The following is a 26,864-nucleotide window of genomic DNA, read 5'->3' on the forward strand; positions in this document are numbered from 1 at the left end:
CCCGTACACGCGCTTTCGGATCCCCGGGGCTGAGTGACAGTGGTCGGGTCCAACCTGCTCTCCCAGAACGTGGCCTCCGCCAGGGGCGTTAGGGAACGAGGCGCCGGAACCAATCGCATTGGACCTAGGGGGGCGGGGCCTCTTTGCCAGCTCCAGACCGGCGCTCTCCGCACTCCCTTTGCCAAATGAGAGATGAGGAGGGGCGGTCGTTCAGTCAAGGTTCAGCCACTGGAGGAGGAGAGGTGGGCGGGTCGGGAGTGCCTGGCGGCGGGTCCTCAGCTCCCAGCCGAGGTGCGGCGAGCCGGTGGGGGGACCGCGAGGCGAGCGCGGGAGCCTGGGCGGCGAGCGCGGTGTGAGCTACCCGAAAATGCACTCGGATGCCGCCGCTGTCAGTGAGTAACAGAGAGCTAGCCGGCCGGGAGCGGGCGGCTGCCAACACTCTCTGCTCATCTCCCACAGTCCCCGCTCTGCGCCTCCAGTCCCAAAACGCACCGGGAGACCCTGCCCGGGAGCCACCCCTTCCCCTCCCGGGGCCAGGGCGGGCGGTGACGCTGCGGGCGGCGCGGGGCGGGGGCGGGCGTGGGGGGAAGGGGCCGGCCTGCCGGGGGAGGGCGGAGGTGAGGGGGGTGGGGACTGGCTCCATTTCAGTGTTGGGGGAAGGGGGGGCGGGACGTGCGATGAAGGGCCGGGACCAGAGTGTCCCGGGTGAATGGAGGTGGAGGCGGCGGCGGGCGCTAGCGAGCAGGGCTGGGGGTTGGCACCGGCGGCGGAGGAGAGAGAGGGAGCGAGCGAGCGGGGCGCAGGGGTGAGGATTTCCTAGGGGCCGAGCGGTGCGGGCGGCTCCGTGAGAAAGGCGGGTGAGTGCTAGGGGAGCGCGGGGGCGGGGACAATGGGAAGAAGGGCTGGATGGCGGGGGTGGGGGGGGAACAATGGGGTGGGGGATTGGGGGCAGCGGCCGTGCGGGGCAGGAGGGCGGGCGAGGAGATGAGGGCTGATGTAATGGGAAAGCGAATGGTGGGAGGGATTGGGGTGTGATGGGATAGTTGGGGAGTCCGGCGGGCGGTAGGGCCTTAGGAAGCGTGGAGGGGTAACTGGGAGTGGTGAGAGGAGGCAGACGTCGGGGTAATAGGATGGAGCAGGTGTTGGGAAGGTAGGGTAATTGGGAGTGGAGAGGAAGAAGGTGGGGAGGGTGTGGGGTGACGGGTTGGAGGTAGGGGTAGAGGAGGTGCAGTGGGGGTGAAGAGCTGGTTGGGAGGGAAGGGAGGTTGGGAGGGGCCGGGGCAGGGGTAAAACTGTCTTGTCCAGATTCGGTCCGCGTGGGGCTGGGGGGAAGGTGTCAGACTACGCGTTTGGGGGAGGTGTATCTTCCCCCGGATTAGGGCCGGGTTCCTTGAGGGGGAGCTCTGAGGTTTGGGGTGCTTGGAAAGGAGGGGGCGGGGCTGAGGTGGAGGGGGCGGGGGAGGTGCCCAGAGGTTGGCGCTGGCCGCGGTTTCCCCCGAGCGGCGGGAAGCGAGGTCAGCGCTGGCGCGGGCTCTGGCTGCGGGAGTGGGAGGCGGGGCAGGGGAGCGGGCTGCGGGTTTTCCGTGGCGGGAGACGGAGGGGTCGGCCCTGGAGGCCAGGAGCGTGGGGCGGAGGGTGGTCCCTGGCGGTCCGTGGATTTGGCAGTCTGTGACGCAGTTGTCTAATTTCTGGTCGTCAGGTGTGGAGGCTGGTGCCTCGGGACCCGCTTCCCTGTCGGGAGGGTCGGACTACAGGCCCCGCGCAGCGCCCGCGGGGCGCGACCTCTCCCAGCCTTGCGGAGAAGGCGCTTTAGGGGTTTCCCTTAGGGTCTGGCTCCAGTCGCCGGGTGTGAGGCGAAAGGCAGTCCCGCGGAAAGGGGAAAAGCAGTCCTGCGGCATTCTGGGACTTGTAGTCCGGGCCGCGGTTGGGTTGGGTGCACGTGGGTAACTGTGGAAACGAGTCCCAGAATGCAGCGCGCCCCTCAGAGCTTCCCAGCTCTGCTAACTCGTGCTTTATTCCCCGCGGACTCGAGCGCGTTGTAGGGCGGTGCTCCTGTCCCTTGGGACCTTCTCCCTGTGTCAGCGGCTGGGGGAGAGAACCAAGCCAGACGCAGTCCTTTCGCACTTAGGTTTTTGATCCCCGAGTTGACTATTTCCCTCTGCGTTTGGTGGCCTTACTTATAGAATAAATGCTTGGTTTTGAACCATCTAGTCCATAGGTTGTGGAAAAACGTTCAAGATGCAACACAATCTAAAGCAGCGTTTAGGATGGTGTATATTTGTGGCATCCAGTGTATATAAACACTAGGTTAAAATGTTCCATCTTAGACAAATCTGGGAATGCAGTGGAGACACATGTAAACCTTGTGAAGATAGTATAAATTATGTGTTTGTAGTTCTTGGGCTGTTTGGATTGCCAAAGGAGAAGGGGACTTCTGGAAAAAGGATGGGCTTGAAATGAATGACTGTTGGAGACGGCTTAATGGAATTGAGGGTGGACATGGTCCCATTCATTTAAGCCAGCGTGAAAATGTGAAGATGAGGCAAGGGTATATTTGATGTCTTCAGTTTTCAAAGAAGCATGGGAAGCAAATGAGACTAGAGGAAGGTAAACTCAGTGCAGGACCTTAAGAGGTTTCCATGTTTTTTCGTTTCTGTTCTTTAATATTAGAAACCATCCATTTAGACCGTAGACTCTCCAAACATCACATCCTTTGCCAAGTTTTCTTTACCATTTATATGCGATGACTCCAAAACCTGTAATGATTAACTCAGAGATGACAGAGTATTTTTATGTGTTGTATAGGGTATTTTGAAACTGTTGGTAGCATGGTCACTAGAAGAGTATTATGATGACCCTAATGATAAAAATTTTACCAAGAAGTCCAAAGATTTGGAAACTGGTATGGTTACAAATGAACTGAACTTGAGTACTTGTGTGATTTTATCAGGAAAAGATTTATATCTATTTTATATTTTACTTAAGCTTATGGTGAAATACCCAGGAAATCCTTTGTGATATGTAACATGGTCATGTTTGTTTGTTTGTTTTAATGTGCATGTATCACTGGAATTTGCTCTTGTAAAGGGTGAAGTGTATGAGGTTGAAAACAAGAGCTGTACAAGATGGTGTTTTTAAAGAAAATATTAGGCTAGTCATTTTTTTCCCTTTTCTTTTTTTTCAATTTCATCCCAAAGGGCAGGTGCCCTATACACACACAACACTCCCTCTCCCCCAGCCCCCAAACCCTGGGTTCCTGTACATAATCACCTTATACTTTCTGCTCTGGTTTTTAGGTTCTTCTTTGATTTTTGGCCTTTGGGGAGGTTCTGTGTTTTCTTATGAACAAAATTTTTTGACTGTTTTAAACAGATGGTTCCAACTTAATGATGGTTCGACTTTACACTGGTGCTAAAGCAATATGCATTTGATAAAAGCTGTACCTCGAATTTTGGATTTTGATCTTTTCCCAGACTGGTGATGTATGATAACTCTCTTGATGCTGGGCAGCAGGCGGCATCCCGTCAGACACAGCAGCTCCCAGTCAGACACAATACGCTTATTACCATTTTGTACCCAGACAGCCCTCCTGTTTTTCACTTTCAATACAGTTTTCAATAAATTACCTGAGATATTCAACATTTTATTATAAAATAGGCTTTGAGTGAGATGATTTTACCCAAGTATATGCTAAGGTAATAAGAGTTCTGGTCATGTTTAAGATAGGGTAGGCTAAGCGGTTATCTGTAGGTTAGGCATATTAAATGCATTTTCGACCTAGGATATTTTCAGTTTGCAGTGGTCTTACTCAGGGTAAGTGGAGGAGGATCTGTACTGGTAAGAATTTTCAGGTTATCTTGTCAATAACGTTGCCAGGAAAGAAAGCCCCTCATTTTCTCCACTTCAGAGGATTTCTGTACTTGTACTCTTTTCTTCCTCAGTTCTTGCCTCCAAGAATTACCCCTATTAACACTTGATCACATTTTTTTCAAATATTATTTATCATTATATCCTTTTCTCTTTTCATCTTTAACTGCTCTCAGAAGCTCTTATTAGCTTATTGCTTGCTTCCTGACAATAATATATGCTTGCATTTTTCTCATCTTGATAATAACAGTCTTGCTTAGCAGTGTAAAAATCATGGTTTCAGAAACTGACCTCATGATGACTTTTGTTGTATCAGTTAGGATGCCTCTGGCAAATAACAATATTCAATCAAACATGGCTTAAGTAGTAGAACTTATTATTGTTAGCAAGAAGTTTAGTGATAGATGGTTCTAAGGCTGGTGCAGAGTCCTAATGATGTCTTAAGAATCTAGGCTCTTTGTATACTTTTTTCCTCTCTTAGTATTTGGTTTATCAAGAGCCTCAGGCTCATTGCCTCATGTGTGCAATATGGTTGCTGCAGCACCAGACATCATGCCTATGTAAGAAAAGGAGGGAAGGAACATACTTCCTTACAGTTCCCTCTTAACAGAGTGGAGTCTTTTTCTCACCTTGGTGACTTCCTCTTTAGTCTCACTGGGTAGAATTGACCTCATGCCACTGCTAGTTGTGAGGGAGGTGGAGAAAGTGAAAGTCTGGCATTTTCAGCTTCTGTTGTGGGATGTGGACTTTGCTAGGGTGGAAGAAGGGTGAGGAGAATGCTCTGGGTTAGTAGCCTGCAGTTATTTCCCTGAATCAGCTACTTTGTCCAGTTGTCTCTGGCTTAGACTCAGTTTTTTTAATCTGTTGATTTATTTTCTGTTTCATTCTAAAATAGAGGTGACTTACTAAATATAGATAAAATTCTGTCGAGAGAAAAATACAGATTTACAGGCTACACATAAATGCTTGCCGTATGTTAGAAATGGGCCATATATTTGGTTCTGAGCTTCCTAGTAGCCAAAATAAAGAGGAAAACAAGACCAATTAATTTTATTCATTTGGTTAATGAAACTGCAGTTCATTTAATAACCCAAGCTGGAAGCTTAGACATTTCTCATCCTCTTTCCCTGGTCAGTAGCGAGAGAGAGGCTGTATCTCTTCCCATGCCTGTCCTTTCTTTTCCATACCTATTGCCATTGCCCTAGGTCTGATCCATTCTTTCTTATGTTGTAATAACCAGTAATCCTTTTGCCAGGCTCAGCCTCCTTTTTATCCTCTCCATCACCAGTTGAATATCTTTGTCCTTACGATCCCCCTACTCCAAAACCTCAGAGGCTCCTAGTTGCTTGCTGAAATAAGACTCCTCAGAAGCTGGGGTTGAACCTGTTCTGTAGTTTAAGCTCAGTTTTGAATTCCCCCAGCACTGCTCCCTCCCCACTGCCTTCAGTGCTACTTCAGTGGGAGTTTTGTGTTCCTTGTTCCCTCTCTTGAAGGCTCTCTCCTTCCATTGAATCTCCAAAGACTGTTTACTTCTGTTCTCAGTTTTATCTTATTTAACAGTAGCTGCTTGTTCACTTATTTGTCCCCTCCCCAATTAGATGATAAGCCCCCTGAGATCTGGGACTGTGTCTTACTTAGTAACCACTTTATGGTCCAGCAGAATACCTCGCTTAGGACCTCAGATATGTAATGAATTGAACTTAAATGGTCAACTCTTGAGCAGTTGGTGAACTATCTGGAAAATTTTAATGTTTCCTCCTGCTATCCTGCATACCTCCGAGGTGTCTTTCATTGTCTTTAGATTTATCTTCCAGGCATACAAACTTATGCTTATTCATTCTATGCCCTTTTTTGACAAAGTTGTCCTGTGCAAACCAATTTAAGTAATATATATGTTTAAATACATGCAGATACCAGTTTTGAAGAATGTCTGTGGCATGGAGCAGTTCTCAGAGAGGGAGCGGAGTGCTGGTGATATGCTGAGGGGCCGAGAGCGTGCGTGTGAGAGTACGCGCGTCTGCTTCTGACCTGGTGTGTAACAGGCCGCCGAGGTGGGGAAGGCTTGGGCAGGGCTTGGACGGCCTGGATGTGTCTGTTTTTCCCCTCTTCCTGTTTTATGACCAGATTCTGGTCCAAAGGGCTTATTTCTTAATGTTAACAATACATTGAGGCTCACTAAAGGCTTGCTTTCTTTAGAAAGTGAACTATGTTAGTTGGAGGTGAAGTTTCTGAGCCTCTGATGTTAATGCTAACATCTCTTCGTAAGTGGTCAGCTTAAATTAGAGTTAATAGCTTTCCACAGCTTATTCTTTTTTCTTATTCTGAGATTCAAGTTAGGAGAAGTACCTCTTGAGGGTTATTCTGTTAAGCAGAATGTACATTTAAAAATATTTGTGGCTATAAAAGAGGCTATAATTTGTGGCTTATGTTTTAAATAGAAAAAGTATTGAAAATTTAAATAGAATCATATATTTTAGCAATTGTTGCATGACTGTTTCAGATCTAAGGATCTTTTTTCTATCATGTTCAGTATTCTAGTAGACAAAGTAACTGCTGCTTTAGATTTTAATTGTTTTTCTTTTAATCAGAAGATGCCGTTAATGAGTTATTTTCCATCTAGGAAGGTAGGCTTGTAGTTTTTGAAACTACTAATTAATATATTGAGTAAAACACTAAATGATGCAGAAGAAGATCCCCACCCTCCCCAAATAACATTACCTCTGGGTATGATTTTTTTTAGTTCCATCTTTAAAGATATTTTCCTTGTGAATATTTTTTGAAAACCTTTCATTACTTGCTGGCTGTATCAGTAGTACTTGCAGAGATGGTGTGTCATCCATCTGTGTCCATGATGGCCTTTGCCAGTCTTCGGGGCCCAGGCTCTTCCTCTGATTGGGGAATTCTTACCATCAAAGGCAGAGCTGCCCAGATACACCCACACCAGGGTGTGAATCTGAAGCTGAAGGCAAGACATGGGAAGAAATTGGAAGTGCCTGGGGGCCATTTAAAGAGGATGGACAGTGGTGACCGCTGTTTCTAGAGGCCGTGGGAGCTGCAGTCCAGGCAGGTCCAGGCTGTGTCAATGGTGCACTCTGCAGTATGCCCTTAGGCATTATTTTGGTTGTACAGCTGATGTGCTTGGTCCTCTGGTTTTCCTAGAGATTCTGTGAACTACCCAATAACCTTTAAAAAAAAAAAACCACTGTTCATATAGCTAGTTGGTTTCCGATGCGCACAACTAAGAACTCGGACAAATCCAACATCCAGACCCGTCTTGGGTTGGTACTTGGCCGAGGCCCTTGTGGAGAAGAGCAGTGGTCTGCCTTTCCACCCTGGTTGGTCTCTGTTCAGAGTCCAAGAGTACTGGCTCGAGGTGACCCAAAAGGCTAAAGGGGGACACAGGCAGTGTCAGTCGGAGCTGCCTTTGCCAGTGGTCAGGCAGGACTCTGAGGCACGCATCAGTCACCCCACCGATCGCACTCTATGGAGCTCTTACTGCTGTCTTTGCCTGATTCCATCTTTGTCCCCCCACCCCCTCCCCAAAATTCTTGAGAATATTAGGTATGGAAATAATATTGGTAGAATATTTATTTTGTTTATCCAAAATTATATCTGACAGTCTTAATTGCTTTTTAATTGACTTTATTGAGTATAATTTACATTCTATAAAATTGTACCCATTTGATAAATACGTGTGTGTGTAACCACTACTGTAATTAAGATATAGAATGGTTTCCTATCTCCTTAAAGTTCCCTTGTATCCCCTTGCAGTCTGTACTTCTCTGCCTCCCACCACAGTTTTTTTAAAGATTTTTTTGATGTGGACCATTTTTTTTTTTAAAGTCTTTATGGAATTTGTTACAGTATTGCTTCTGTTTTATGTTTTGGTTTTTTGGCCACAGAGGCATGTGGGATCTTAGCTCCCCAACCAGGGATCGAACCCGCACCCCCTGCATTGGAAGGTGAAGTCTCAACCCCTGGACCGCCAGGGAAGTCCCCCACCACAATATTTGGCTTTTAATATATATCATCTTAGGCCTCCTCTGTGTTAGTTGATGATTTGTCATTTTGCTGTTCATGGGGATAGTACAGTATAAAAAGGTGTAATAATCTCTCTCTGTCTTTTTACTGAACTGTTAAATCCAAAGAAAAACTATCAGTGCTATATAAATTATAAATCTGGTAATTAATACTTTACCACATAGAATGGGCTTGAATTAGATGACTTGTTCCCTTGAAAGATTTTCTGGTGGATGGCTTTTCTTGCTTCTCTGTGGGCCAAAGGCATACAATGCTAGGATTTGCTCCTTGGATACCACGATTTCTTTTAGTTGTTATCTGGGTCGGGCTGAGAAGCAGGAAAGCATAGTAGTTAAGCGTGGGCCCTGGTTCTAGGTTCTGCCTCTGTTAGTTGTGTGACCGTGGGTAAATTACTCAACTACTCTGTATAAGCTTCAGATTCCTCATGCATAAAGAATACCTCCTGTATGGTATGGAGTTGTTCAGTCAACAGTGTTTATTGAACACCTACTACGTACCAGGCCGTCGTCTTCATCTGTTATGAAGTTCCCCTTCCAGTGTGGGGGAAGATGCAGATAACAAGCAGGTAAATCATGTAGTATGTCAGATGGTGAGCGGTTCATTTGAGAAAACTCAAGCAGGGAAGGGCAGTGCACAGGTGCCCCTGTGTGTGCAGGGGGCAGAGGAGCAAGAGCAGGGACGTTGTAGTTGTACGAGGCTCAGTCAGGGAAGGCCTCACTAAGAGGGTTGTCGGGCAAGCGCTGGTGGAGGTGAGGGGGCATTCCAGGGAGAGAGGACACAAATTCAGAGACTGAGGAGGGGAGCAAGGCTGTAAATGAGGAACAGCAAAGAGGCTGGTGTGCTAGGAGTAGAGTTGGGGACTGGGCAGAGAGAAAGAAGTAGGAGGCAAGATCAGAAGTGATCCTGAGCATTAAATTAGATAGAACATAAAGTATTTAGAGAAACGCTTGGCCCTTTTCTAATGATTACTGTGTAATGACAATTCCTTCATTAGGCTTTAAAAGGAGACCCTTGAGAGGAAAACAGGTTATAAGAAAGAAAAGAAGCAAGTGAAGCGTTCCCTCACTTAGTCACTCACCAAACCTTTTTTCTTGCTGCTGGGTGCTGCTGTAACAGCATGACTGAGCCTGGTCCTCGTGTTTAAGAAGCTTCCTTCCAGCAGGCTTAGTGGTGGATGCAGAGAGGTCCTGCACAGTTGAAGTATGGGGCAGGGCAAGGTTATCTGGATGCCCAGGGTGCTTTGGGAACAAATAGGGAGTCATTAAAATTATACTTCAGGGAAGGGTTAGCTATTGTCATGTGGGTTTAGCTTTTGAAGTTTTATTATGTGAAGAAAAAGATGGGTGTGTGCCTGAGGGGTGAGGTGGGAGGGTGCTTTCCAAGCAGAGGGAACAGCCTGGCAATAGCATGGGTTTTGGATAGGCCAGAGCGAAGGGAGGCGAGGTGGAGGGATGGTCAGGAGCCATGGGGGAAGGGCTGAAAAGAGGCACCAGGGAGGGCTTATGAGTGGAAAGGAAGTGAGGGGAGAGAGAGAAGTTAGAGGAGGTGGGGCGTGGGGAGAGAAGAGGAACAAAGTGGGATGGGGAGGGGAGGGAGTGACACGTGTTTATATGCAGTGATTATTCTTGGGCTGCTCCAGCTGCCGTGCCTGCCTTAACTCATGTGATCCTCACCACAGCGCTCTGAAGTACGTTACGTAGGTACTGTTATCATCCCCACTTTCCAGATGAGGAAGCTGAGGTACAGAAAGGTTAACTAGCCTTCTCAAGGTCACACAGCTGATAGGTGGTGAACTGAGATTCTAACTCAGGCATTCTGACTCCGGGGTTTAGGTTCCCTCCACTGCCTATGAAATAATACTCACTGTTTTATCTGTGCTTTTCATTTAATCCTGTGGTAACCTGGCAGGTATATTGGAATTCCATATTTTGTCACTGTTATCTTTGTTTTGCAGTTGGTTCTTTTCTTCTTGGAATGGGTCCCAACAGAATAAGGTGTAGGATGAATTCCTCCCTTCCCACTGCTCTTCTTCCCCTCATTTCTGCCATCTCACAGTGACAGTGGGCGTTTAAAAATGGATTCTCGCTGGGCAACTGATTGTGGCAAAGAAGAGTATTTCCATACTTTTTTCTTTACTCACTAATGAAATAGTCATTTTTAGTCTTAGATTTTATTTTAAACAGACGTTTGTATTAAGCACTTTTTAAACACATAATTTTTATATATAGGAGATACCTAACAAGATTGCAGAAAAGCCAGAAAGCTTCTTTCAGTAGAGCTACTAATGTAGTTTTTGCGTAACATCTTTGAAATGATTCTCTTTCCTTTTCCTGTAGTTGAGGGTGAGTTTAAGTCTTTTTCCCCTTTAAGATCTCTTTGTACAGATTCCATTCCCAAAATTATTAGACCGCAGATTACTTGTTCTTAATTAAACAGGAAACTGAGAAGGAGTGTTGTACATTCAAGTCCAGGCAACTGGCTATTGAAGTGAGAGTTTTAAAGACCTGTCCTCTTGTCATCCCTTCTGCCCCGTCTTTACTCTTTGATCTTCTGGGTTCAGTCTGTCTTAGTCTCTTCTATGTTGAATAATAATAGGGATTAAAATAATAAACCTTCATTAGTGCACAGGATGGGCCAGCACTGTGCTGAGGGCTTGGCATGCACCGTCTCAGGAGTCCTCACAAGCCCTTGTGAGGAGGGGCCTGCTGTTCTGGTCTAGTGAGGTTGGGTTATAGGCAGGGCCCTCAGCTAGGACGCCGCAGAGCAGGGACTCTAACCCAGGGCTTTCCGAGGCCAGAGCTGCACTCTTTACCGTAAATCTGGCCTCTTCTGACATTAGTGAGGTGAGAGGGTGATTTTTACTCTGAGCGATGGAGTGGACGGATCTCTGTTCTTCCGTGGGTAGGGTAGGGTGAAGAGAGTGAATCTAGGGCCCTGTGTACCTTGTTACGGTGGGAGAGCAGCCAGACCGGCTGTCCTGGAGTGGCCGACTCCGTTGAGATGACACCACCAGCAGGCACAGGCTGTGCAGTGGATGACGGGTGCTAGGTGGCACGCCGCCTGTCTTGGGCGGGTGGCTTCTCTCCCAGCCGCTTCTACAGGTCCTGTGAGAGTTAGGAGGAAAAAGCCAGCAGCAGTGGTGTGCTTGGTTGGTTTTAACTTCAGATCTTGTGTTCCGTGAAAGCGCCGAGTCACCTGTGATGACCTGCTCCCTTTCCTTGTCAGTTTTCCCCTTTCCATGCTCACCTTTTTGGCTTTGTGCCTTATAAATAGCAAATATTTATTGATGAGGAGAATGATATTAACACCTTCCTCACTGCTACTTTGCTTCATTTGGTTTTCACCTAGCTTTTCGACCGTGAAAAGCCTGGATCTTGATCTTTTTTTCTCACTGCAGGGCTTGCGGTGAATGAGTTGAACTCCCCTCTGGCCCGTGCTGAGATTGTGATGTGGGTATGGATTGGCTGCGGCAGGCTGGGGGTCGAGGCGAGGGTGGGGACGGAACTCTCCTCTCTGGTTGCACGGTAGAGGCACCTGGACTGCTTGAGAAGCCTTTGACAACCCCACTCCTGTTTTTATTTAGTTGGTCTGGATTGGGGCCCGGGCCCTGGCAGGTATTCGCACTGCCCAGGTGACTCTGATGTGCAGCGACTGGATTAATGCTCGGGAGCTTCCTGGGTGCTTGGGGTTTGGTTTGGGCTGGGGGTCAGAGGACTCCAAAGCTGCGGCTGCCCCCCTCGGGCCCTGCCCTGGGCGGAGAGCACAGGCCACCCCGCTCGCTGTGCAAGTGAAGCAGAGTGCCGCGGAGCTGCCGCTCAGGTGGCGCCTGCCGTGTGCCAGGCACCGTGCTGGGCACCTTGCGGCACGGGTTAGTTTGATCCTCACAGCGTCCTTAGGAGGCAAGCACTATTACCATCCATTTTATAGACCAAGAAATTCCTACTTCTGACAAGTTAGACAGGCGTGTGGTATGAAGCTGACCCACAGCCTGGCTTTTGGTTTTTTCCTAGCTGTGGAAAACTCGTTTCGGATCTTTGTGTTTTAATAATTTGGCCTCACATGTGAATATGTTTGTTTTAACGAGTGAGATGTGTACTTGTGCCATCTCACATGGCTAAATGACGATCAGTTGGTATGCAGAAGTGTAAAGTGGTGTCTGTAATCCCAGTTGAAAATACTACTTTTTACAGCGTCAGAAGTAGACTTCATTTTATGGTAGATTTTGTCTGTCAAGTTATTTTGAGATAAAACTCATTTCTAATGACCTTTTTTACTTAAAATTGCATTTTGTACTTGTCTTGTAAAATGACTTATACTCTGTATGCTTGAGCTCGTGTATAGATCCTCCCTGACTTGTAAGCTGACCCCCTCTTTACACTGGCTTCTGTAACCTTCCAGGGTACTAAGCAAATCGAATCTCAGCATTTTAAACGTGCTCCAGTCTCGCCATCGTAAAGCCCAAACTCAGCAGTCCCTCAGTCCCCCACCCGCACCCCAAAAGCCATCACTGATTTAGTTCTTCATTTTCATTGTCATCAGAATGTATTTATTAGTACATATCTGTGCATAGTGCTTATTAAAAATTTTTATACCCGAGAGCATTGCTCACTGATTGGCCACCTGGAGTTTAGCTAATAATAAACTACTTTTGTGAATCTTTAGGGACAAGAGGAAAGAGGTGTACTTAATAGAAATAATATAGGCGTTGTGTATCTTTTCTGCACCATCTTTTCTCCAAAAAGGAAAAAAAGAAGTTGGTAGGTTGTTTTAGATTTTACCAGCTTTAGTATCTTTTTATTTAATATTAAAGTTCTCTAACTTTGTGTGCTTGCTTATTAACAACCTTGGGTGGGAAATGCTTTTTACCCCAGATGGAGTGTGAAGATACATGGACACTTGCTCCCATCAGAAATAAGCTAGAATGGAGGAAGGGGCTTTGGATTGGGAATTAGAAGATGTGAATTATCCCCAGCTTGGCCACAACTAGTTACCTGACCCTGCTTGGGCTAATTTTCGTAGCTCAAGGAGAATTTTTGAGACTTGGACAAAAGGACATGAAATGTTGAGCTTCCCTCTCAGCACCTAAAAGCAATCTTGTTGGTTTTCCTCCCAGTACCATCACATTTTGTGTAGAGGTTAGTTCTAAAGTCCACATGTAAGGTGAAAATCACCTGTATTAAAAATATCACTGGAAATACTTTCAGAAGGTGCCCCTCCTCAGAGGTTGTCTCCAACACAGCAGTTCTTTCCTCTAGCGTTAGGACAGGTCGCAGGCTCTTCAGCTGAGCACAGTTGCAGCAGCTGGCTTATGTTTAGGGACTGTGTTTTATGAAGAATACATTTCTTTAAATACTTGACTCATACAAGGTTGTGAGATCCACGTGGAAACTGAGCCGACCCAGTGACCTTCAGATTCCTGTTGCCCAGCTCCCACTCATTAAGTAGAGGCCTTGAGGGCAGTTACTGGGACAATTGACTTTTCTTCTCTCTCCCTCTTCATTTTGCCAAGCAATTGAGTTGAATTTGTGTGAGTTGAATGTGGATGTCCTGCAATCCCGTTGTACTCGGGATGTCTTCCCTCCACTTTTGCTGCCACAGTCTACCTTAAGACCCTAATCATTTCCCACCTCAGCCACTTCCAGTAGCCTTCATGAAAGGCCGCTCTAAATCCAGGCCACACACCCGCCGTAGGGAAATTTATCTAAAAAACTGATTAAAACACTTTCACAGCACCCAGGCTCACAGCAGTGCTTCTCAGACTTCTCCGCCAGCGTTCTGCTATGGCAGAATTAAGGACTCTCTGGATTCTGGGAGCGTAACTTGGTCTGGTGAAATTTCTTTCAAATTTTGTGCCATAGTCATTTTTTTGTTTTCATGTGAAACACTTGTACATGTGAAACACTTGTACATGTGAAACACTTGTGCTTGGATTACCTTTGAGTAGGACTGATGCTGCTTGAATGTGCCATGTTTATCTGTTACATTTGCGTACCCTCTGATGGTCCAATTGGAAATACAAGTCCTTAGGAGATTAAACTCTCAAGCAGGATTCAGAGCTGCCTTTTTCTGACCTTGCCTGCCTTTTGAGTCTCCTGATACCATGCTGCTTCTCACATATGAAGATCTAATGGTGTGAATGCACTGAAATACCCTGAACATATTGAATTTAAGTCTTGATGCCTCTGTACCTGCATTCATTTATTTCTTGAGTATTTATTGAGCACCTGATGTTTCCCAGGTATTGCTTTAGGTACGAGGGATACAGCAGTGGACAAGAGCAAGCACGTTCTGGCCTTTGTGAAGCTTACATTCTAATGCAAGAGGAAGATGACACACAAATATGACATATATGACGAGGTACTAATGCCATAAAGAGAAGTAAAGCATGGTAAAGTGATAGTGAAGAAGGGGTCCTGTTTGTTGGGTCTGGCAAGGTTCTGTAAGAAGGTGATATTTTAGTGGCAACCTGATTAAGTGTGAGAGCAAGCCATGTTATTATTAGAGGAAAGAGTGTTCAATGCAACGAGAATAGCACGTGCAAAGGCCCTGAGGTAGGAGCATGTTTGGAGTGTTCACAGAATAGCAGGAAGCTCACTGCAACTGAGAAGAGTGAGCAAGGGGAAGATGAGTAAGAGACGAGATTGGGTACATGGGTAGAGGCGGAATGTGCAGAGAGAGCCCTGAGTCCATGATACGGAGGACTTTTCTTTTGCTTTGGATGCCTTCCCCTTCCATGCTTTGGGTGAGGTTGAAATTAATTTTAATTTGTTCCACATGTTAGTTGGTTGCCGCTCAGTTTGCTAAATAATTATCTCTTGCCCATTGGTTTGAAAAAAAAAAGGCAAAAGATTTATTCGATCTGAAGAGAAACCAGAGTATTACATTGATTTGAAATGCCAGTTAATCATATTAATTATGTGTTTATACATACTTACAAACATACAGACATATGTTTATTAGCTCTCTTCTGTTGATTTGTATTATAATTATAATTACCTCTATACCAGGCATTGGCAAACTACAGCCCATGGCCCCAGTCAGGCCCACCACCAAGTTTTTATAAATAAAGTTTTATAAATAAAGTTTTATTGGAACACAGCCACACTCATTTGCTTGTGTATTGTTTATGGCTGCTTTTGAGCTACAATGGCAGGGTAGTTATAACAGAGGTCAGATGGCCCACAAAACCTAAAATATTGAAGATTTGGCTCTCTGCAGAGAATTTACCAACCTCTGCTTTATATTATGTATTGTCTGATAGGGCAAGTTCTTCCTCATTCTTCTTTTTCAACAATTTCTTGGCAAGTCAAGCACGTTTGTTCTTTTCAGATGAACTTTAGAATCAATCTGCCAAGCTTGCCTGACTCCCTTCCTTTTTCCCCACCTCTTTTTTGGGGTAGGGAAGTGGGAGGCAGGGAGAATAGGAATTTGACTGCATTTAATTAATACTTTAGAAAAGGGTGAAGTGATCGCCTTACAATACTGGGTCTTTCCATTCCAGGAATATAATATCTCTGCATTTTTGTCTTTCAGGAAACTTTCATTGTTTCTTCATTCGGTTGTTGCATGTTTAAGTTTATTCTTATGTGTATTATTGCTTTTCATTGCTGTTGTAATTAAGATCACCTCCCAGCTATATTTAACAAGTGACTATTTATGTCGTAAAAGAAAGGTTTGGATTTTTATGTATTTAAATTGTTTCTGACCCTCTTATGGAAGTAAACTCCTCTTAGGACTGTTAATTCTGAAATTTGATTCTTTTGGTTGATGGTCATTGTCTGAACTTACCAATAATTGTTTTATTCCTAATATTTATGTCTCTGCCTATGTTGTGGGATTATATACCAAGAGTAGTTTGGGGGAAGTGAATTTTGACTCTCATTGACGTTCACTTTCTTCCATTATGTAGGTCACAGCAAATGGTAATTATGTAAAAACCCAAACCAACCAACCAAAAAAAAAACCCCCCGGAAAACTTTATGCCCAGTCAGCATTTGTTGATCATTTTTAAGAATGCCCAGAAGATAATTTAGGCAGACCATTTATCAAGCAGGCTATGCCTTTCTGCAGAGCCATTTGTCGCTTTTAATACAGAATGTAGGGTTCGCATGTCACACAGGAGAGTCAAACCCAGTGACTACTGTGGAGGGCCTTTTGATCATGGACTAAAGTTGACTTAACCAAGCATTTATACTTTGGAATTAAAATATGAGCAGAAGGAGATTTTATGAATGAGTTAGTACTTTCCTAAATACGTTCTCTGTAAAGCATTTGATCTTTATCCTTAACAGCTATTCCTAAAGGATGTAAAATCTATTTTAGATTTCAAGGTCTCTTACTTGCCCTGAGCACTGAACAGATGAACCGTAAATTCAATATGTGTTAACCTTCGTGGGTTTATCTTTTAATGCCATTTTGGTCTTTTTTTCCTGAATTTGTGTCTACTCCCCAGCTTCTTACCTTGGTGAAACTAAAGAAGAACTATTCTGTTCATGCTGCTGTTCCTTTTCTTTTTCCCTTTCTTTTTGGTGAAGCGATGATAAGGTGGTTATGGTAGTAGACGCCGGATATGGAAATAGAGAATTGCTGACATATATTATGTGACTTGTGAAATGAACCTTGTTGCTTGTGTTATCTGTAAAGTGAAGCTCATGTATAGAACCTGATCTTAAATGCTTTTGTATATTTTTTTCCACCATCATTATGAACGTCAGTTGGTGGTATATGAATATAGATAGAAATGCCATCATACACAGTAGAGATGTATCAGGCCACATGCCTCAGTCACAGAGGGAGCTCCAACTTTGAGATCTTTGATGTGGGGCTTGACTTGGACCTGCAGAAAGTAGAAACCATTGTAGATAGCTGTGTGGTGTGGAAAATGGTATAATCGAATAGTGTGATAATTGATGTCTTTTATTCGGCACTCACTGTGATCCAGGCATTACATTGGCTGTCTGCCACATCTAGGCATTGTAATCTCACTTCACAACTGAGGACGTTGAAATTTAGGTTAAATAACTGGTAGGCCTGAGATTCAAATTGACTGTTAGACTCCAGAGTCAGGTTGTAAAACTCAGTGAGTGGTGTTTTGGCAGAAACCGTGTATGTGTGTGTGTGTGTGTGTGTGTGCGCGCGTGTGTGTGCGCACGCGCGCGCATGTATATAGAAGGATTTAGCAGCTTTGTTTAGATTCTCCTGTGTGAATCTTGACAGTTGAATTAACATCAGGGTGGTATGGCATGAGTTCTGGAGACCTCATTGCTGCAATGATCTTTGGCAAACCCCTCCTGTGTGGCCTCAGTGAGAGAGAATTTAGACCCTTAAGTTTTCTGGTTTTGTTTTTTTGGGGGGCCCAGGAGCTTAATTAATATTTCAGGATGTTAATGTAGTATATCATTTGTCTTCCAAATTTTAAATTGGGAGAGTACAAAAAGGGGGTTTATGGCTTGGTCGTAGGTGCCAGGGGAGGGGGGCAGTGTAAGATTAAGCTCCCCAAAGCCTTTGCAGGTCAGGAGGAGGCTGTTGCTTCTAGTTTTAGAGCCCCCTACGCAGCTTTATGAAATAGAAGCATAAGTAAATAAATACACACACATATAGACACTCGGATAACCCAAATGGTTTTTAATCCTTTTCTGTGCAGTCGCACTAATTAAGATGGAAAATCAAGGTCTGTGCACATTATGTCATCATTTACCTTAAATATGGCTAAACCATTCAGATGCCAAATAATTAATAATGCAAAAGAGTTAACACATGTCTATATTTGAGGCCCTGCTCTGGTTGCCTCTCAGCCAAGAACTCTGATTCTTTGGACCATTCTCGGTGGCTGTGCCTGCGGCGTGCATGTGCCAGAGCCGTGCATGTGCGCATGTACACGTGCAGCCCGCTGCTCCCGGCAGCGGTGTGTGCATGTTAGGGTCTCTACTGCCTGCTGGCCCCTCTGCCCTCCAGGCCAGCCTAGACCTGGATTCCTGGCACAATTTAGAAAAGAAAGTGAAGCTTTCTAAATGCTGACAAGTCTGCTTGCTTTCCAGATTCGGAGCAGCAGCCCAGAGAGTCCAGCCCCAGCAGAGACAATTCGTGCTGTAGTGTCCGCGCTTTGCATCTGATATGTGTCCCACATAAAATTCCAGTGAAGGGAGATTATTTTCTTTTTTATCTGAACGGCATAACTTGGAAAGTTACAGTATCTTTTCAAGGTTATTTTCAGACTAACCTTTACTAGTCTTTATGATAGTAAAGAAAAGGAACTACTGTAAATCTTGATATTTTATGAAAATACTTCTATTGCTTGTTCAAATATGAAATTATTCAGAGACTTTTAACCCATATTCGCATAGCCTAATATGTAGGCAAGCATACTTAACTTTATAAAAAACATTTGAAATTGGAGATTCAAAAGCCTAACAGTTTAACTTAAAGTTTTATGTTGTGCAGGATTGTATGATGGAGCAACTTAATTCGTCTTGTGTGTGTGATTCATTGTGCAGTTATTAGAGATGACATGTGGAGACAGTCTTTGATTTGGCCATGTTTCTCTGTGAGTGTGAGTTCTGCCTCTGTGTTTCTGGTTCTGTGGCACATTTTACTGTTGCCATGCAGCTAACTATAGACTATACATCCCAGAGCCCTGGCCTTTCGAACTGGGAGCTTGCAGGATAGTCCTTTGATCTGTCTGTGTTTGTTAAATTAGGAAGGGGAGGGGCTTAGATTCCATTTCTGCTCTATGTTATATAAGAGCCAACAAAATAAGTATATTGTAAGAAATGCCGAATGGTTGAGATGCTTTCCTATTATTTTCTTGCCAGGAGCTTGATATTGTGCTAGTAATTCTGGGGAAGAGAAAGAGAAAGTGAACAAGTTTCATTTGAGATCTGTCTTCTATTTTTGTGACTCGTTTAATTTGCTAGCATTATTGATATTTTTCTTTTAAGCTCAAGTTTATTGCTGATAGGCTATTATAACTACTGAAGTATTTTTGTTTTACCTTACAATTCACATGAAAATGTCATGAACTTTATTTTAACATGTGGTTGGGAATTTAATTGTCAGACTTTATTTCTAGCAGATAGGTTGGTAGTTGCATGTTGTATCTTATTTAATAAGTATCAAATTAATGGAGATAGAATTCAGTTGTATCAAAGCATTTGTTTATCTTCACTTCTGAGCTTTCTTTTTTAATAGTCTTTTTGCAATATGAGAAGTAAATGACACTGAATTTTCCCCTTTTCTTTTAAAGACTTTCAGCTGAACTCTCATCTCTCAACACTGGCAAATATTCATAAGATCTACCACACCCTTAATAAGCTAGTAAGTCAATCTTTTAAAGACAAAACTACCAGCCGTTTAAAGTAGTAGTTTTAAGTGGATTTGATAAAATTTAGATTATGGATATTAAGATATCAGCTGTTTATGAAAATATTGAATTTTAAAGCTTGCTGTATGGTATGTGATTTCTTGGTAATGATGAACATATTTCTTGCAGAATCTAACAGAAGACGTTGGCCAAGACGATCACCAAACAGGTATCTAAATGCTAACACTACTTAATTTTAAATAAACTTCCTAATATAAAGTTATAATGCATTCCATTAGCAAGTTGTTACTTGGTTGAGGATTGTTCTTCAGGGTGTATGGAGGTAGCCATCTCACAGCTCCTTCCCTGGAGGACATCTGTTCTAGGGCTCTGGTTTACAGAGTACTTCAGTTCCTTTAAAGGGGCTGGGGAGTCTCCCCAGTGATTTCAAAATAATCATTTCTCTACTGAAGTGTTTAGTTTATACTAAAAAGTTGCTACAGTTGTGCAGTTTGGAAGGTATTGCATAAATATTTGTTGACTTGAGATGTAAAATGAGTTGATAGGTCGGTAGGGGCTTGTGTGTGTATGTGTTGTATAGGTCTTGAGGATTTATGAATGGGAAAACTGAAAGTTGATCATTGTAAACAGTTCTCTAGCCCTGTGGTTCTCAAACTGTAGCTGGCATTATAATCACGGAGGTGGGGGGTAGTTCCAGTGGATTGCTGGGCTCCACCCCCAGAGTTTTTGATTCTGTAGGTTCGGGGTGGGGCCCTAGAGTTTGCATTTCTAACCAGCTCCCAGATGATGCTGATGCAGCTGGTCTGGAGATCACACCTTGAGAACCACTTCTCTAAACTGTAATGATCATAAAGTTCAGAAACTTGCACTTGATCTGTAGTTATGAAAACTTCCAGCAAAAATGATTAAAATATATTTTAAAGTTTTTGAAAATTATCACAGTAATACATGACTGTTAGAGAATTATGAATAGCACAGAAGCAAAGGAAGTAAAAAGCCACAATCCTCCTTCACGTCTCCCAGTCCAGCCTTCCCCCAGTTTGCCGCTTAATGTTTGTTCTTTCAGACATTTTTGTACCTGCATATATTTTTATAGTAGTGTTTTTTTTAATTTATCATTGATGAGCTCATACTCTACATACTATATAGCATCGTTCTTTTTTCATTTAATTTTTTAACTTAATGCTGTATCTTAGAGGTTGTTGGGATTTAGAACTCTCCCCACCCTTCCCCTCCAGATTGGTTCAGGATCAATTGAAAATTAGGCACAAGATGGAGATTGAAGTAACAGTTGTGTTGGAAAGCACAGCTTAGAAGAGCAACAAAAATGCAGAGGCTTTTCAGTATTTCAACTTAATTAGATAGCCTTACACGCAATCACTGCCACAGCTAGTTAAGCACAGCACACCTCCCGGCCCCTCTCTAACCCACCATTATGGTGGAAGGGTATCAGCTTCTGCTGGCAGGTTGATCTGAAAGGGAGTTTAGAAGGGGCTGGGCCCCTCTGCTCAGTTCCTCCCTGCCCCAATCACCAGTTAGATCAGACATTCCTTCTTCCAGAGGAAGGAATGAGAGAAGGGGGAATGTATTCTAGAAGGCCAGGCCACGGAGCGTCCCTTCACCTGATCTTTCTGTTTTAGTAAATATAGGTCAACTCAAGGCAGTCAAAAACAGTTTGCTTAATAATTTTATTTATTGATTGATTATAGCTCCTTAATTTTAGAAGCAGTGTATGCACATGGTTTTAAAAGAAATGTCAGAAAGGTGTAAAGAAGCGAAGGTTGCTGGCCCATTTTATGAGCCCTAGCTCCCATCCCCACTAGTACTACACCCTTGACTCTCCAGAGATAACTCTTATATTCTTGTATTTGTTTCCCAAATGACGATGATATATGTTTTTCCCCAAATGCAAGTATACCTTTGTATGTGCCTCTTGTTTTTGTCACTCAGTATATCTTGGAGATCTTTTCATTGCAGCACATTTATAAAGCTTTATTTTTCAATGACTGCATGATTTTCTGTTTCATGGATATATCATAATATGTTTCTATTGATACACATTTAAGTGTGTTTAACTTTTAGCTAATTTTCAGGGCCAGTTTTAAAAGTTAAAAAAAAAAACACATTTCTCTCTACTGTTCTGGAACAATATATTGGTAGACATCAGAGATTTTTTAAACTTAAGAGTTAGTGTAGTTTTGATTTTTTAAAACTGAATTTTGTGTTTGTAAAGCCTTTAAGTTGTCTTTCCCTTGGCTAAGGTAATAAAACATCTAAGTGCTGAGTCTTGTACATTCTGTAGTTAAAGTTGAACTTTGGATTTGAATGAGTATTGTTACCGTGGTAATTTCACATTTAAATATTTAACCTGAATGTGGCAATTTAATAACTATAAGCTATAATTAAGGAAAACGAAAGTGGAGAGTGTGTTTGGCCTCATGCCTCCTCTTTCGCCCTTGGGGACAGTGGATGTGCCTGATATTTGGTATATGACTTGCTGGTGCAGTTCCTCGTACCTCATACGTGCCAGTCAATGTCAATTAACATTAGTAATTTCTCAGAGTGGTCCATTTCCCCATCTGGTTATAGCATCACTTGTGATTACCATACCTGACAGAGTATACTTTAAAAATTAAGTAACATAAAATCCGTAGTGTTTGGAAACCTGAGAAAGTTAATCACTATAGTGCCTCTTTGTAGTGCCTCCTTGAATTTCTTGGCCCATCAGTAGTCTGAGCCATTTCTATAACAACTGTATATGGAAGAGCCAAACTAAGGGCAAAAGAGGCCTGTATCTTCCTGCTCTGTTTCCTTTAACACTTTCCTTTGGTGCTTTCAGTCTTCCACCAGAAAAAGAAGAAAGAAAAAAAAAAAGGAGAGAGAGTGTGTATTGGAGAAGCAGCACAAAATACTGGGAGTGAATTTAAAAAACCAGAGAGGGGGGCTTCCCTGGTGGCGCAGTGGTTGGGAGTCCGCCTGCCGATGCAGGGGACGCGGGTTCGTGCCCCGGTCCGGGAAGATCCCACATGCCGCGGAGCGGCTGGGCCCGTGAGCCATGGCCATTGGGCCTGCGCGTCCGAAGCCTGTGCTCCGCCACGGGAGAGGCCACAGCAGTGAGAGGCCTGTGTACAGCAAAAAAAAAAAAAAAAAAAAACCAGAGAGGACCCAAAAAAAATGATGGAGGATGGAGGATGGTAGATGTCAAAAGTCAGTATTGTTTAGAGAGAAAGGAAAGGAAATTTTTTGGTCTTAAATAGTAGGATAAAAATTGCGCATTTGGACACTACTAGTTTTACTGAGGCAAGCAAGTAGTTCAATGCTCTGTTCAAGAAAATGAAATAAAATATTTAGGTACTGGTAAGATGTCTTAAAATGCATTCTATTTACCAACTTAAATTTACTATACTTTTGTGACATTATTCAGTGAAAAGTGAGGTGAAATGGCTATATGAAAAGTATTGAAATGGCAGAATGAACATGTAAAATGTTATTAAGTGAGTCAAGGCTATATGATACAACAAACTCATTATAATGAAAATTAGTGAGATTTTTGTATTGGAACATGCATTTATACTAAGTTTGGAAAAGTCAGAAAAATTCTCTAATTGTATAAACCTCTTTGAGGATGACTAGAAACTGGGCACACAATTTAATATGTCTTACAAAAAATGAATCCTGAACAGGACCTTTTTTCACTTGAGGCCCACAGCAGGAAGATTAAATTAAAAAAAAAAAACAGAACAGTGGAGCAGTGATTTAGGTACCATTTATTAAGAATAACATGGTTAGTTAAATTATTATCAAAACAGCCAGCTGCATAGGCATTAAAAGGCCTTTGGTTTGATCCAGGTGAACTTAAATTGCTCTTTAAAATTGATTTTTATGGGACCAAATATTGGAATAGATATGTTAAAAATGTTGGCGGTATTTCTAGTTGTTTAATGTAAGAAGAATAGCTATATTCATTGACCTCCTGATTTATTTGAAAATATGGTCAGTTAATAGAATAATTTGTTTGTTCCTCTTAAAAACTGAACCAAAAAGAAATGACCCTGAGCTCAAATCATAACCTTTGGTTAAAAAATAGAAACAATTTTTATTGCCTTCCTAAGGATCATTTAAACGCTTCAGTTTCAAGAAAGAGCTTCTAACGATGGGAGAGGCAATTTCAGAGTCGCTGTCACAATGTAGAAATATTATAGACTGAACACCAGAATATCTATCACGATAATGTGAAGGAGCCTGAACCATAGTTTGGGATTACTAGTTGAGATTACTCATCTCTTCCTCTTCCAAATTCTTTATTATTATAATAAAAAGGCTTTTTCTCTTTCATAAGTACCTGCCAGATGTTTCTAATGAGATTTAAGATGGATCCTTAAAATCTTTTTCATCACTGTTTTTTCTTGGGTGATTGGCAAATATTGAAAACTTGCAGCTCTGATCATTTCAAATCAGTTTATGGGTTAAGTCGCTTTAATTTGTTAACTATTTATTGAATAGGAACTTTCAGGTGCTCCACTTATTGGCCCGTTGTCTTATCTGTAGAATTGGGGTGGTAATAATACCTCTCAGATTTGTGAAGATAAATTTGAAAGTGATTTGTAGTTACTAATTTAAAACTTCAGCCTTAATATTTTGCCTCTACCTGTAATGTCAGATCGTTTATACCTAAGTAGATACTTGTAGCAGGTTAAAATAGCTAAAGCTTCTTTGAAACATAAACATTCCATAACATTGTTGTTTACAGTATTTGCTTACTGAATTTTCTTTTTACTCTAAAAATAAAGTTTAATTAAGGTAGATAAAGTGATATAAGTTCTAAAGCAGTAAAGTCTAAATTTAATGATACGAGTAAATACAAATTTGTAAAACATTCATTTAGGTTTAAGTGTTTTTATTATAAAAAGACATCACAGTGTTATTTTAAGAAGCAGACATTCTAGAATATTTGTGTTTAAAAAAAAATCCGACCTGCCAGGAAACTTAGAATCAAGTGCTTTTCTTAACTGACAAATGGGAAAGAAAATCTGAAATGGTGGTATATTATCTATTCATAGATGTTTCAAATTTCTGGAAACATACTGATCTCTAAGCAGAATTTGATTTACGCTTGTTTTAGGAACACATTTATTCAACAAATATTTGCGAGTCTACTGTGGGACTCTCAGTACTGTATATACTGTAGTACTACTGTACTAAGATGATATATTAGCTGCTGTGTCTGCACTGGTGAACAAATCAGAACCCTGCAAACCAAGGTGTACTTTAGTGCATGAACCTAAAAACCTGAGTTGTTGCTCTTGCTCAGGTAGGATCCCTGGAGCCATGCGGGGTTGGGGGAGCAGCTTCGGGGCCACGGAGCCGTGAGTTGTGTGCTCTTCGTGTATTTTTGTTGACTTGGTTCATGTTGGCAAATTATTTTAGGTAAACTTGTTTTCCTCAGCGTTAAAAAATTGTTTTTGGGCTTCCCTGGTGGCGCAGTGGTTGAGAGTCCGCCTGCCGATGCAGGGGACACGGGTTTGTGCCCCGGTCCGGGAAGATCCCACATGCCGCGGAGCGGCTGGGCCCGTGAGCCATGGCCGCTGAGCCTGCGCGTCCGGAGCCTGTGCTCCGCAACGGGAGAGGCCACAACAGTGAGAGGCCCGCGTACCGCAAAAAAAAAAAAAAAAAAAAAAATTGCTTTTGAGATAGCCTGGAACTTTTCACTGTCATCATGGGTTCCAGGGTTCTACCTGTAGAGCTGTGCTGCGTCGTGTGAGTTGGACTCGTCCTTCCTGTGAGGTGGGGGTGGGTGGCGAGAGGCTCAGTGAGCCAGTGGGTGCCTGGGCTGTAATGGGCACCGGGGACGAACAGATGCCGTTTCATTGTGAAGGGTGGCCCCTAACAGTCACTCGCTTATGCCGATGATTGGAGCAGAGAGGTCTGAACGAACGCCATGGGAATAAGCGAAAGAACAAAACGCCAAATTTGGGATGCTTTGGGGCTAAAATATGAGTAAGTTTTACACCAGGAGAAGCGATTTGTGGAACTTCAACAGTAAGAAGAAAAATTAAGTTGAAAAAGTTACTTTATGATGTTTGTATGTTTACCAGAAACATGATACTCTTGTCAAGTAGGAATCTGTGAAAGCAAGACATTATGCCAGTGTTTCTATGAAGAGGCAAAATAGTAGAGGAGCCGGTGGATTTATCTTTATTGGTGAATATTGGTGAAGACATTATTTTAAATGGTGTTCATCTTCCCACGTGCTGAGGAGATGAGTGCATTTCCTCTGTGTTCTGCAAACGCTGGTGGGAGGGAGAGGTTCCTCCCGGAACAGATGCTCAGAACCCGCCCATGACCAGTACCAGGAGACAGTGTCTTTCCTTCAGACGTGCACGTCCGAGGTGGGAGAAGCAAGCCTCGAAGTTGAAGGCAGACTCGTTTCTGAGCAGCGTGGCAGGCTTTCCGGCAAGGCGGGACCCACTTTTTCATTCTGCAGGCTCCACCCCGAGGCATTAACGGACAAGAATAAATCTTGACCGTTGGCAGTCTGCAAAAGCTTGGGTCTCCGTGCACCTCTTCAGACCTTTCTGCATGCTTCAGTGTAAAACAGGACTGCCGTTTCACCAGGAGGACGAGCGGGGCGTGTGTGGTGGGCAGCACGTTTTCTGGCTCTTTCTCTTCCTGATTTTGCTGCTGTTGTGGGGAGAGAGATATGGGCGTGCCTTGTGTCTCTGAAGAACCTCCTACTCCCTCCGTTGTTGGGCTCTGGGAAGGGTGGTTGAGGATCGTTGTCTTTTCAGCCTGGTGGGCGCTGCCTCTGGCTGAAGGAGCAGGCAGGGTCCAGTACCCGGCGCTGGGCCCACGCCTTGTTCGTGCTGTTGTCCTGTTTTGTGGCAGAAGAGGTGGTTTCGGCTGTTCTGTTCCTGAAGCGCATCGCCCGGGAACTTAGCGTGGTGGTGGAAGCCTGAGTATGTCCTGAGATTGAGGTTCCAGTCCCGACCATTGCGCTTACCAGGTTGGGACTGTTAGCTACTGACAGCTCTCTCCCTGCCTTCTGAACAGCTTTCTAGAGAGAACTGTCCACATTCACTGAGATCACACCCTCCGCTCACGTCCTTCCCCAGCCTGTTGCAGCCCTGTCCCCAGCCTCTTGCTTCTGCATCTGACTGCTGCCACTGCCCTGTGCACTCTTCCTGCTTTGGCTTCCTGGAGTGTACACTCGCCCAGGTTTTCTCCCCACCCAGGTCTTCACCCTCTTTTCCCAGCCCCCGAATATCCACACTCCCTGGGCTCTGGCCTTAGTCCCCAGCTTCTCAGTCTCTGCTGCTGAGGCTGCGTGGAGGCGGCAGTGAGTGGTGGTGGGGAGCTTGGCCTCGTCGCCGAGCTGCTTGGGTTCCATCCTCGACTTCACCTGCTGCCTTCCAGCTGCTGCTTCATCTCTCTGCCTGTTTCCTCATTCGTAAGAATGGGGTGGTTGTGAGGATTGGGTCAACGTGGAGGTCCAGCCTGAGCACGCACCTCCCTGGTGGCACTCAGATCCCAACATCTGTCTACTCGCAACACTTGGCCACGTGAGCACGTGTTGAATGGATATTTTTCCCTCATAAAACTCTGGAGAGGTAGATCTCACAGTTCTCATTCTTCAGAT

The 26,864-nt window shown here is 43.8% G+C and overlaps 1 protein-coding gene across 9 annotated transcripts in view; it reads left to right on the forward strand.

The window, feature by feature from the left end:
• Positions 1–254: 254 nt before the first annotated feature.
• Positions 255–26,864, forward strand: part of DCUN1D4 (defective in cullin neddylation 1 domain containing 4) — a 68,993-nt gene continuing 42,383 nt past the window's right edge. For 2 of the 9 annotated variants that reach the window (XM_033856988.2, XM_033856989.2), the window contains exons 1-3: positions 255–392; positions 19,151–19,221; positions 19,397–19,436. In XM_033856988.2, the coding sequence (XP_033712879.1) occupies positions 368–392; positions 19,151–19,221; positions 19,397–19,436 (136 nt within the window). In that variant the 5' untranslated portion in view covers positions 255–367. Of the gene's footprint in view, positions 393–709; positions 858–5,777; positions 5,899–12,642; positions 12,666–14,146; positions 14,266–19,150; positions 19,222–19,396; positions 19,437–26,864 lie in introns of those variants that run through there. The other 7 variants (XM_033856991.2, XM_033856990.2, XM_033856992.2 and 4 more) reach the window with 7 other exon arrangements.

Source organism: Tursiops truncatus, chromosome 5 (assembly GCF_011762595.2).
Source record: "Tursiops truncatus isolate mTurTru1 chromosome 5, mTurTru1.mat.Y, whole genome shotgun sequence".
Taxonomy (NCBI): domain Eukaryota; kingdom Metazoa; phylum Chordata; class Mammalia; order Artiodactyla; family Delphinidae; genus Tursiops; species Tursiops truncatus.